This window comes from Papaver somniferum, chromosome 3 (genome assembly GCF_003573695.1).
Source record: "Papaver somniferum cultivar HN1 chromosome 3, ASM357369v1, whole genome shotgun sequence".
Taxonomy (NCBI): Eukaryota; Viridiplantae; Streptophyta; class Magnoliopsida; order Ranunculales; family Papaveraceae; genus Papaver; species Papaver somniferum.
The window spans coordinates 81,246,211-81,259,548 of NC_039360.1; the positions used below are offsets into that span (position 1 = coordinate 81,246,211).

Genomic DNA, 13,338 nt, shown 5'->3' on the forward strand with positions numbered 1-13,338 from the left:
AGAACCTCTGGAACTTGAACTTCTCTTTACCTACTTATATAAAGGATCATTGAACACCACTAACCACAAAGTGCACATCGGATCAAACCCCTATCCCAGTCTACTGCTTACTAGTAGTGAAAAGACGACTCTTCCTGTTCAGTAAGTACTTAACTGTATTCCCAATCCATTAAAGAATATTTTCTTGTGTCCTAAACATACAGCAATATGAATCAAAAGACAGAAAACTAATTCATTATATCTCATAATTACAAGCAATGCAGCAAAAATTATATGCTGAGCAATTAAAAAAAATCCCTTATCAGCAAAAAATTGTGGAACCTAACTGAAGCATGAAAACAATATGAAAAAGAGAATAAAAATTGGAAAGCTTCAATCAAGTACCTGAATATACATACAATGGGGAGGAGCCAAAGCTCCAAAACCTAATACAACGACAGAGGACACCAATACAAATTACAAGGGAGCCCAATTTTCTTTCTTTAAGCTAAACAAATGATATTCAGTTCATAAATCTGCTCCCTCATCATGTATACATATATTTTCCTTCTTTTGCTAGATATATATCTATATATATAATTCTACAGAATGGCCTGCTCATCTGAAGGTGGGGAGTTGATTCCAGCTTTTATAATTCTCTCTACTCTCAATACAAAAGAAAAGAAAAAAAGAAAATGAAACAAATGAACAACTCAACACCCCTCCCTCCTAAACACAATAGAATATCAAAGGGGAATTATGCTGTAATAGTACAGGAAGCAGCAGCTCACGCAGTGAAATCACATTGCTGCAGTTCTTCATTCCCTCCCTGTAGATGAAGCATGTCTCTGTGCTCCAGGAGGGGCCGTTGGCATTGGAAAGTTAAAGTTACATTGATTACTGCCAAACTGAGGAGCTTCGACATAAGGGCTCTGCAGGTTCAAATTGACTAGATTGTTAGATGAAAAGTTTGGTAAAACGGAAACAGCAAGATTCTCTTTCGTCTGTTCAATTTCAATTTTCTTTACCAGTAAAGCCTAGGTCGTTACAAAGAAGCAAAACCTCAGCTCAGATAGGTAATGACTTCAATTTAACTTTGCTGGAGATTCTTGTTAAATTGAAAAAAGTTGAACAGTTTCTCTAATCATTTGGTCTTCAACTCTTGAACACATACCTAAGTCAGGAAATATGCCTCATTGTTCATTTGATCAAGAAATGCCCATCAAACTTTTTGGTGTTTTTTGAAAAAAGAGTTGATCTTGTGCTTGAATGAACTTATAAAGATGGTTGTATAAAAGATTATCAGGCACCTAGTAAATAAGAGAAAAGTACCTGAGGGGCGACATGAGCATAAGACTCGGGAGGTGGAGACTTTGGAGATGTGTCTGGTGAGCTAGATCCATTGCTCTGATCAGCTCCGTTCAGCTTATGAACTGGGGTGTTTGCACTATCACCTTCCGTCCCGTTGTTCGACTTACTTCTCTGAATTTATATCAAATTCCAATAAATGGTCAAAACAGATTTTTCCAAAGATGATATGAATTCAAAGAAATTTACCACTAACAATACCTGAAAGATTTTCCCAAGAGTCTTCAACCCCTTTGCACGAGCACGGAGTTCCTCTTTCTTCACAGTATTATCTTGAAGAACCTGCGATGAAATATAATGACAGCAAATCCATCAAAAATCAGCTCGATTGCTGACCGCTGCCAAAAAGAAAACGCCTACATAAAGGAACTAACCATTTGACAGACACGTGAGAGAGTAGCTTCAATATCAGCAACATTCAGTTTCCAAAGAGAATCAATCATCAACTTTTTGTGGGACTGCATGTATTCTTCAAGCTCTTCTTCGGTGTAATTTCCCTCCGTACTGAGCTGTTTCTTCATGTCCTCTTGAAGCTGGATCAAAGCAATTGCACCTGTCACAGTGCCAAAATATGTGATAAACTCACTATCCAACAAAGACCAGAACTTGGAAATTCTCTTTACTAACGAGTGATCTGCTGACCTGTAGCAGCAGTTACTTGAGATTTAATGAAGTGGCCTTTGTTTCTGAACCACTCAGCAATAAATGGTACCCCCAAGTATATTGCTTTCTTCCCAAGTTCTTTAGCTGCTTGTCTTGCATATATGTAACCGATTGTATTCAACATATCCACACCATAAGCTGAAAAATATATAGCACGAGAGAAAAAAAAGAGATTTATAATTGAACGAGAGACCAGAGAGAGCTTCACTTACTTTAATTGTCTTAGTCAAGCAGTTAAATTGTAACAGATAAGAAAGAACAAATCAAAGGCACTCTCCATTCATATCCTAAATACGAGAAAACAGAAAATATCCGTTCTAGTTATAGACACAAGGAAATAGATGCACAAAAACCAAAAGATGCTGACTTCAGATAAACCAACACTTAATTGCTTTATATTGTTCTTGGGATATTACATAATCTACCGGACTTGGGAATCATACTTTCTTGCTTTTTTCAACCAAAAAAAAAAAGTGGGTAAAGGGAACCCTGAGATTTCTTTAGCCTACCACTAAAATCACTGAAATTTTTTATAATAAGTAACATGTGGACACTTTTTGGACTCTCCTACTTGTCAAGAGTCCAAGGTGAGAAGATATGAAGTCCCGACAGCAGAAGGAAGTAAAGTGAAGAAAGCATTACCGGCATTGGAGAGCCTTGTGACCTCCCCTTCCGCATGACTAATGAAACTATCTTTGTTTCCTTGAACATATTGGTTCAGTCGATCTTTCAGCGCTTCTGCAAGTTTTTCTTCTCTTTCCTTTTGAACAGCCTGTGATGAAAAGAACATGTCAGAAGAATCCAAAGAAAACGCACGCATTTAAGGTGACAGTAAATCACAGGGATGGAATGAGGTAAACTGAACATAAACTATTTAAACACTAACGTATAATTGTGAAAGGCTAACAAAGACTTCATAAATGTTTACAATAACTGCTATTAGAGATCTTACCCTCATTTTTTCTTGCACCTTTTTAGCGTCAAACTGTTCTCCTTCTGTGAAAATGTCAAGTGATGCCATGGATGCCATCGCAAGCTGGCCTATGTATTCCTCGAAAAGTTCACTCCCAAAAAGCATTGCAAAAATTGCTGCTGGATCAATGATTGCTTCCCTGAGAGATTCCGTAATCAGAAGAAGAAACTAATTACGAAAACAATACAAAATTATTTATTTTTCATCATTTTTGTAGAATTAAACGACCTGTGTGTATATGTATCATAACATGATCATATAGCAATAAATCATCGCAACCTAAAGATACCAGCTGCAAAATGAAAATAGCTAAGGAGAAGATACTTACGTTGAAATTCCTGATTTGCCATAAGAATCATAAGCCTGGCGTTGTGTTGGATCACTAAGTACTTGGTATGCCTCTCCCAAAACCTGAAAGCCATTGTTAAGTAGCTGATAATATGCAAATAAAACAAAAAAACATATAATCTGACTGGAAAATTAAATCTGTTCGCAGCGGGTGACAAAAGAAGAAGAAAAAAAAAGACACTTTTTACAAAACATTTTTGTAGTTTTTTCACCATGCAAGAAACTTTCAAGACTGCAAGAAGGTTTTTCCCAAAGTACTCCACCATTACCGGTAAGATGCCAAGAGAAAAAGTTTATACAACTATATTATATAATGCTACAAGTAACTTTTAAACTATAACGTATAACTAAAAGAGAACAAGACACGACTTGTCAAATTTGACACTGTTGAAGAAACAAAAAGGTGTCTGGAGGTGGGATAGGATATGACATAGCCACACAGGTAATTGTGTTGGTGTCCAAGACTGCTATAAGTACCAAACACGGTAAGCTGGAAAGTAGCCAAACACATACATGGACGAAAATGTGCATATGATACCAGCAGAATGCTTATTATTATGTTCAACCACTATTATGTCCATGTGCAACATAATATTTACAGACAGCTTCCACCATTATAATGTGCAAGTACCAGCAAAAGCAAGTATAGACACAAAGAGCCCCAGTGTGAGAGTGTTAATACAGCAAATGTCTAGAAAGTACAGCGTCCTGGTTATGGACCCAAACGATCAAAATTATTGGAATTATTGAAACAAAGTGGCATGACAAAACAGGTAAATTCCTTTGTTTAATCAGCAATGAACACAGAGGTGCACAAAATCAAGATAAAAACACAGAATACTGAGCTAAAGACATGACATAAAAATTGATTTCACCGTTTTATTGCACAAAAAATAAAAGGATATTATCACATTATAAGAGACTGCATAATTACCTGAAAATTTTGAGCAGCTAGAGGATCATTAGGATTTTTATCCGGGTGGACCTGCCGAGCCTACAACCAACAAACAAAAGAAATTCATAAGATGCCAGTCAGCACATAGTATCTTCCAGAGGGCAGCTATACCAACTTAGGAGGTATCGATGACTAATACCTACCGAGGATTGCGGGATTACTAACCCATAGATGGCCAATATTCAGCAGATTGATAAACTTGCCAGTGTGATTTTGCAAGAAATATTGCCCAAGGGTTCAAAAAGCATGAACTTATAATTAATAATGAACTTTAGAACAGGTTAAGAAGGTTTGTCCAAGATGACATGAACTTTTGATCGTGAACTTATTTAATAGGACATATCACCAGCCAACTCCTGAAATCTACTTTCACATAGCGAACAAGCTCTCGAGGGAAAAACAAATTCAGATTTTTTTTGGGACGTTAGGAGGTATCTTTTATGCATAGTTTGAATATGATTCGGTGCCTCCTAGCCATTAATCATTTTCTATTAATCCTCTTCGTATTCCTCCTAGTACAACAAATAGTATTTCCCCATATAGTCAACAGTAGTAAGAATAAATCAAAAAGACTTTAGTCCCCAATTCATGGAAGTGGAAAACATATTCACTAATTCATTTATGTTGGGAGCAATGGCGCCACATAGAATTCATGTCTTGGATTTGACCAAGTACAAGGGAAATTCATCATATAAGAACAAAAAAGAGAGAAAAGAAACTCAGCACACGATACATTCATGCAACCTATCAGGTGAAAAGGTATTGCAAGTGCTAACTAACACTCGTAATCAATGTCCAAAGCTGGTCTTTTCGGATTAACATCCATCTGTCTTACCGCTGCAAAACTACCTATGTAATTTCTTCCAATTTACATCACTAAGTTAAAAATAAAATGAACAACTGGAACAGTTAAAAATAAACCATTCAAGTGTCCTTCTCTGATCCCAAAAGGCAGTTCCCTTTAAATTACTCAAAACTAGTCTTACTTCAGTGGTTTTCACCTACAATGAATTTGTGATCGGCGTGAACTATGACTCCTATTACTTAAGTGGGCACGCCTCTGGCATAGTAAACTATGTCATAATCCAGAGAGAGTCATCAACTACACTTGCAAGGAAGCATCATTAAGACTTGACTTGGACAAAGGAAACAAGAAAGAAACTGGGTGTGTTTTGAATGAAGAAACCAATATTTAAGTATTAATGACCCCCACCTAAATGACCAAAACACCTAAACCTAAATATCTTTCTTTCTTAATTCAACGAAAGAGAAATAAACCTTCTCTAACTGCCCTCGAAATCAAAGACTCATTCAATTCCTCATCCAAACAACCAGTGGATCTAAAATTACAACCTAACGGTAACAGAACAACTTAAAAATACATCATTAATATCAAAATCAAAATCAAAATCAAACAAACAAGAAATTAAAAAAAAAACACTATTACTCCTAATCTTTCTCTTTTATCAATAGTTTCCCTTAACTAATTGATCGATTAGACACAAATTAAGTGGGAAATCAAGAAAATAATTAGTACAAGATGAATACCTTGACGTAATAAGCTTTTTTAATTTCAGCCTCAGTAGCTGTAGGCTTAATCCCCAAAACATCATAGTATTCTGTTTCCTTCACCATCTGATAATAGATTTATTAGTATTCCTCCGATCCAAAACCTACCTTGCTGTGTGTTTGTATCTCAGATCGTTTCGATTACTATAAACAAACCAAATCAAGATTTTCTTTCTTTCCTTCTTTTTTACAGAGATTCTTGAAAGCTTTCAACCGTTGTTCCGATGCTCCAGGAAGGATGATGATTCTACAGAGAGACAAAGAGAGATGAAAAGAAAAGGAAGAAGGTGAAAAGGGTGCGATATTAGATGCCCCGTGTGATTTATACTACGCGCTTAATCCTGGAAAGATTCTAAGAACATAACAGAATTAATTGATGTCGGACGATGGAAAGTTGACACGTTAAAATGAGGTTGGGTTTTTATCTGGGTAGGTGTGGGCCATGTGTTAATGGTTTGATGATCTGATGCTGCGTAGACAGTGGACACTGTAGTAGGGTATCAGCAGGAGCTTGTCTGTTCGGTTTCTTTCTTTCTTTCTTTCTGGTTTCTATCAACTGGCGTTAGATTCCTCTCCGCGTAGTCAAAGAAAATATAACCTTTTTCAAGCACACCAAAAATCGACTGGTGCTTGACTTGAATAAAATAACATTAAAATAATCGATTTAATTAATGCGGTATAATGTGTAGTTTGAGATTGTAAATTGGTTCGTTTTCCTATTGATGGCGTGAAATTTACAAAAATGTACCAGAAAATTTAGCATGGCATGTGACATTTGCCAATTTGTTTGTTTTTCTTTAACGAAGCATTCCATGTGTGGTGTGAGTGAGTGTTGGTGGTCTACAACCGTAACAAGTCAATGTTTTATTTTCTTCTGCCAGTAAAAAGACTGTAAAAGCAAGAAGAAAGTGTCGTATTTGAGAAAAGGGTATAACTTCCTTTTACAGAACTTGTCCATTGGGGAAACTGAAACGGTTCCCATGTGCTAGGTTCCCTGATCATATGTTTTGCGCGTAATAGGGAGATAGTTACTTTTTTGTAAAATGTAAGTGATCAACCACACAAAAAAATAAATAAATAAATAAGTCCCCTTGTAATGAACATTAACAGACATTAAAGTCTGGACAAAAAGGAAAAATAATTCAAACAGACAACAATTAGTAAACTAATGGAATTCGCCAAAAGTTTCTATCTCGATAACCAAAAGTTTTCCCAACACCAGTAGAAAAATAAAAATAAAGGAACCCTTTCAACTGGCACAAAGAAACTGTCAACCAAGTAATCTAAAATATAGATACTAGCATGAAGAAACCATTGGTCACAAGATGGTCTGTCATAAACACACTTAACACAGGAGTGGAAGCCAATCTTAAATTCATTGCTTTTCTCCCTCGAAAAAACCCCTTCCTTCTCGACCACCCACAAACACTAAATATATCTACTTTCTTTACTTTCAAGACTACCGCCCTTAACCAAGTTAACTGGCACAAAGTATCCGGACAAACAAACTGCCAACCAAGTAATCCAAAGTATGGTATGAAAAAAACCATCGGTCACAAAGTGGTAACACTGGAAGGAAGTCATTGCTTTTCTTCCTAGAAAAAGCCGCTACCTCCCTCCTCCCTAGAAGTACTTAATGGAGAACAATAATCCCTCGTTGGGAACCTAACCAACAAATTAAAAATCAAACAAAATCTAATTTTATAGTCAAGGTTACCCGCCTCGACAGAGATGGTCATCATTGTGTTCATCAGAGTTAAAGTAGTGATTACATCACCACCATGGTAATTAATGGAGAGTAATGAGATTTCAATTGTTATACACCAAAGATGCACGACATAACTAACAACAAACACTGCATACATGTAAGTTAATCTGGGTTTATAGTGGTAATGAAGAATTATGCAACTATCAAGAAATTTAGCAGTAACAATGGACTCTCCAAACATAAACTGTAGAAGTTGTTGTGAATCTTTATAATCCTGTCAAACAACGGCAACATAATAAACAGGAGAAAGAGAACCCTTTTAGGAATTTGCCGAGAAACTCACAGACAAGGATTAAGCTCTGCTTTTAATACGAAAATAATAAAGAGTGATTGATTAATTTTTGGGAATGTAGGTATCATTATTTATGGTTTGACCTTGATTATTATTATTATTATTAACCTCTTCGTTTTTCTTAGACTAAAAAATCCTAAATATTTAAAAGGAGTGAGTGATTCTACGTTCTCAACGAGAATGTACGTAGAGAGGAGGTGCTTTACGATCAGACTAGCATTCCAATAAGTTGGAAAGCAGCATCTCTTGCACATTCTATCGTGTATAGAGGATTTAGATTTAAATAATTTTAAATCATAATAAAAAACAAACATATGTTATGATCATGCAGTTCAATCTAATTAGTATGGAATTTAGGTTACTGTTCCAAACCAAACCTGTTCATGGCGAAAAAGGTAAATCCCATTGACAAAATCAGGAGTGACATCAGCATTAGTGGGTTTTTATTAAAAGTAACAAGGGCATGCATACATGACATCTGTAAAGAGGAATGAGGTTAATTTTACACAGAAAGAATAATTACAAAGAAAGAAAAAAAAAAAACCTTCCTTGGAGAATGAAACATTATACTATTTCACATATAATATAAAAAATTGGTTCTTTGGTATCTCCTAAGAATTGGTTTAATTCTTCTTTCTTCAAACCGTTTTTAAAATACTGATTCATTGATTAAATTAAAAAACTCAGATTTAAACATAAAAACTCGGATTCATTAACTGTGGGTGCTTTGTTTTACTATATATATATGCTTTCAGGTATAACAAGAATAATAAGAAGGTATTGCTTTATATATAACACATTCTCTCCTCAAACAAAAAAAAATCCTCACTTAGTAGAAGAACAAAAAACTCAGAAATGTCTTTACAACAAACAGAAGATCATCCCAATTTATGAATAAAAAAACAAATCATCTATCAAAATTCAATCCCGGCTTGCGAAAAAGAAACCCAAAAGTCCCAAGAAAAGAAAGCAGATTGTTGGAATACTGATAACTCTTCCTCCGAAAAAGAAGCAGAAGAAGAAACACATTCAGAAAAATAAGTAAAAGAAACAAAAAATAAAGAACATGATGCTGCTGTAAAAAAAAACAAATCATCTACCAAAATTAAATCTCGGCTTGGTAAAAAGAAACCCAAAAGTCTCAAGAAAAGAAAGCATATTGTTGAGAATACTGATAACTCTTCATACGGAAAAGAAGCTGAAGAAGAAACATTGTTAGAGCATAGCTCGGTCAACCTCGCATGCGTTGCTATATCAAGCATGTTTGTCAATGTTAGTGATCAAAACTATAAAGTCTTGATTTCTAGCCTATTAGCTAAGTCTCGGACTAGGATAGGAAAAGTGCAGTTGAGATCAAGGACTTCATGGTGATTCAACGACAACGACGAAGATCTACACCAAGGAACCGTGAAACTTCATCAAAAAAGTTTCAATCTCTTTGGAAATTGCTCTGACGAGAAAGGTTTGTTGTTCTTCACGACTGAATATCGCCCTCTGAGAATGTTTCAATGATTGAAATGAGAGTTTAGATTATATAACCATGTATTCCTTGAACCGAAGTTTTCGAACTTTGTTGATCAAGAGAAATCGGTAGGATTGTGGAATTGGCTTGCCAAGTCCGCGAACTGACAGAAGTTTTCATCCCGAGAATTTCTGCTGAGTTTGGAAAACTCAACCGATTAGCTTTAGTCCGCGAACTTGTTTGTGAACTTAAGAGGTTATGATCTAAAGATGTGCTCTGAACATGAAACATTAATTATTAAGGAATGCTTTATGCAAATCGTGGCTATAATGTTCATGAGCCGATTCTAATCGAATCGAATCATCTTTGTTTCAATTGTGTCTTGTGTAGTTACATAAGATCTCATAGCAATTGAACAAATCTTAACTAGTTCATTTGAGTCAATTGAACTAGTTATGGTGAAGAAGAACATGATTAATATGAGATGCTCATATGGTTGACGTTTTGGGTTATCATGTTGAACCAACATACGTGTACTCGTTTGGGCATGGTTTTCTCAAACCCAGTAAACGTGTACCCAAGTGTGTGTGACAAGCTATGTCTTTCGATCTAACGGTTGATATATATTGGCTTGAATCTAAATCAGGTTTTCATCTAACGATGGATAGAGTTTTCTTTGTACCTAAGGCAAAACCCTGATTTGAAAGGCTATATATAGGAGACATCTAGCATTGAGCAAATCTAATCCCCACACGTCTGTGTGCTACTAGTGAGTTCGCTAGAGTCGATCTCCATTAACTCTTGAGTTTCTTCTCTAAACTCGAGTTAACGACTTCATTGGGATTGTGAAGCCACACCGATATTACTTTTATTGTAGTTGTGTGATCTGATCTTGCATCTTCTATCCACAATCGATTGATTGGCTTGAGATCGTGAGAGTTCTCTGATAGGCAAGATAAAGAAGTCACAAACATCTTCGTCTCACTGTTTGTCATTCCTCGACAATCCTCTTGTGTAGTCAGGAAGGATTGTAGAGAGGTGATTGATTAATATAGGCTGTTCTTCGGGAATATAAGTCCGGATTATCAATTGGTTCATGTTACCTTGATTTTATATCTAAAGACGTAACAAAACCTATGGTTTATCTGTGGGAGACAGATTTATCCTTTTGATAGACTTTTCTGTGTGAGACAGATTCGTTTATTATCAAGTCTGTGATTTTGGGTTGCAGCAACTCTTAGTTGTGGGTGAGATCATCTAAGGGAATCAAGTGTGCAGTATCCTGCTAGGATCAGAAGCGTAGGAGTTCAACTGTACCTTGTATCAGTGGGAGATTGGTAGGGGTTCAACTATAGATCAGTCCGAAGTTAGCGTGGAGTAGGCTAGTGTCTGTAGCGGCTTAATATAGTGTGAATTCAATCTGGACTAGGTCCCGGGGTTTTTCTGCATTTGCGGTTTCCTCGTTAACAAAACTTCTGGTGTCTGCGTTATTTCTTTCCGCATCATATTTTATATAATAGAAATAATACAGGTTGTGCGTTAAGATCATCAACTTTTCTAATCCAACTTTTGGTTGTTGATTGTAGTTGATCCTTGGACACTGGTCTTTGGTACCGTCCATGTTATCTCTCTTTGGTAAAGACTCGTTATTAATTTTAGCTTGAGTAGAAATCAAATCGAAATATTGAGATAACTCCTTGAGATACTTTTTATCTAGATTGAGTCTTACTGTCTAATTGATTATCTAGTAAAGTATTTCGGAGTTAGTCCATACAGATTGTTAATCGAAATATTGGGTGGTGTTGTTAGATCCCCGCCTTTTCAATTGGTATCAGAGCAGGCAAACACGTTAAAGACCTTATAAGTTTGTGTTTGTAGCGATCTGATTATCGACGAGTCTATCTCTAATAACGTACCCAATTCAGAAATCACCGGATAATTCTGAAAGCTTCGTTTCACCTGAGAAAACTGTCACATCTAGGTCAGTATCTAAACATTCTCTTAATGTAGAACCTGTTGAAGTCTGAGAAACACACCTAGAAGAACAGTTAGATGAACTTTCTGATGAAGGTGATTCATATATTGATAGAGATGTTGATGAGGAAGTCTCAGATTATGTTAAGCTTTTGAATTCGTTGGAAAAGAAAAAGATGGCAACTTCTCATGTCACACCTTTTCTGACTAATCTCTGTCGTACAAATAAGAAATTGAGAAGATGTTACGCAGGTGTTTATGTTTCGAATCGCTCTAACGAATCGGTCCACAAGGATTCTGAGGAAAACCTACGTATGAAGTCACTTGAATGTGATAATCCTCTTCAAAAGTACTTTTCGTTGGAAGAGAAACTTGCAGATTCTGAAGCAAGGGTTAACTCTCAACAAATTATTTTTGGTGATAGAGAAAGCGCTTTTCTCGCTCGAGAAAAACGTTTTGAGGCTGATTTAGCTGGTGCTCTTGATAAAATAAAGATATTGGAAGATGACTTGAAAAAGTTCAATACTCGTTCAAGCAAATTAACCACTATGCTAGGAGCAAGTAAAAATCATCGTGATACACGATGATTGGGCTATAAGGGAATAGATGCTCCAAGTATTAGCAAAGAGGCAAAATTTGTCAAGGCTAGTGATTCTTCTCAACAAAAGGTTTCCACTGATGGCAAAAGTGAAACACCTAAACCGGCAGTTAAGGTTCAAAAGAACAAAGTTTATCAACCTTCAAAGTCAGCACATACGGATCGAGGTAAGAACATTCCTTATGTTTGCCAATTTTGCAGAAACAAAGGACACTCTGAGCGAAAGTGTCGCCTTCGGATAAGGAATGAAAAACTTCACAACATTCTTGTTTGGATGTCTAAATAAGTTGTTAAACCTATATCACAGATTGGAATCATTCCTGTATGTCCTTAAGGAACATACTGTGATAGGTCTTTTCCTAATTATGTATTCAAACTGAAGGATGCCTACAATGGTGGAAGGAAAAACAACAAAAGTGTGACATATGTTGTAAATCAGTCTGAAAAGAGAAAAAGGAACATAAGGAAGAAAAGGTCAAGTTCCCCTAATATTCTCAAAAAGGACCGTGAATCCAGGACTTCCAATTCAGACTTCTTACATGTCAACAATCGAGTCTCTGATCTGAAGATTCACATAAACAGACTGAAACAAAATATCAAGAAAACTTGGAATGATGTTGTTGATGGTGGTTTTTAGACAATGGGTAAAATCGTAAAATCTTACGCATACCATGACGTCACCGGTGACGCTAAACACATTTATTTGAACATTTAATGCACTTATGTAAAAAATTACCATGGTATCTTTTTTCAAATGCTAAACTAGGGTTTCGACACACAAAACCCTAAGCCGCACACTCGCTGCGCATCATGGCAACTATGCCAAGACAAAGGCGCACACACGTTGCGCATCATGGAAACTATGCCAAAACAAAGCCGCACACTCGTTGCGCATAACGACAACTATGCCAAAACTAAGCCGCACACTCGCTGTGCATCACGGCAACTATGCCAAAACAAAGCCGCACACTCGCTGCGCATCACGACAACTATGCCAAAACAAAGCCGCACAATCGCTGCGCATCATAGCAACCGTGCCAAATTCGAGTCGCGCAATCATTGCGTCATTGGCACATGCCAAGTGACGCTTGCAACCTAGCATGCCAAGCCGTGCAAACCTAGGGGCAAGCCTCCACACGCACCATTGGCACATGCCAAGTGACGCTTGCAACCTAGCATGCCAAGCCGTGCAAACCTAGGGGAAAGCCGCCACATGCGTCATTGGCACATGCCAAGCGCCGCTTGCAACCTAGCATGCCAAACCGTGCAAACCTAGGGCCAAGCCGCCACACGCGCCATTGGCACATGCCAAGCGCCGCTTGCAACCTAGCATGCCAAACCGTGCAAACCTAGGGCCAAGCCGCCACACGCGCCATTGGCACATGCCAA

The 13,338-nt window shown here is 36.9% G+C and overlaps 1 protein-coding gene across 1 annotated transcript; it reads right to left on the reverse strand.

Moving 5' to 3' along the window:
- Nucleotides 1-340: 340 nt before the first annotated feature.
- LOC113356636 (chaperone protein dnaJ 10-like) lies at nucleotides 341-6,227 on the reverse strand. Its single transcript, XM_026599826.1, has 10 exons — nucleotides 5,835-6,227; nucleotides 4,266-4,325; nucleotides 3,312-3,394; nucleotides 2,963-3,122; nucleotides 2,653-2,782; nucleotides 1,990-2,148; nucleotides 1,722-1,900; nucleotides 1,549-1,629; nucleotides 1,312-1,461; nucleotides 341-911 (listed from the first exon to the last, which is right to left on the reverse strand). The coding sequence occupies exons 1-10, from the start codon at nucleotides 5,919-5,921 to the stop codon at nucleotides 798-800; spliced, it is 1,203 nt and encodes a 400-aa protein (XP_026455611.1). The 5' UTR covers nucleotides 5,922-6,227; the 3' UTR covers nucleotides 341-797.
- Between the last annotated feature and the right edge of the window lie 7,111 nt (nucleotides 6,228-13,338).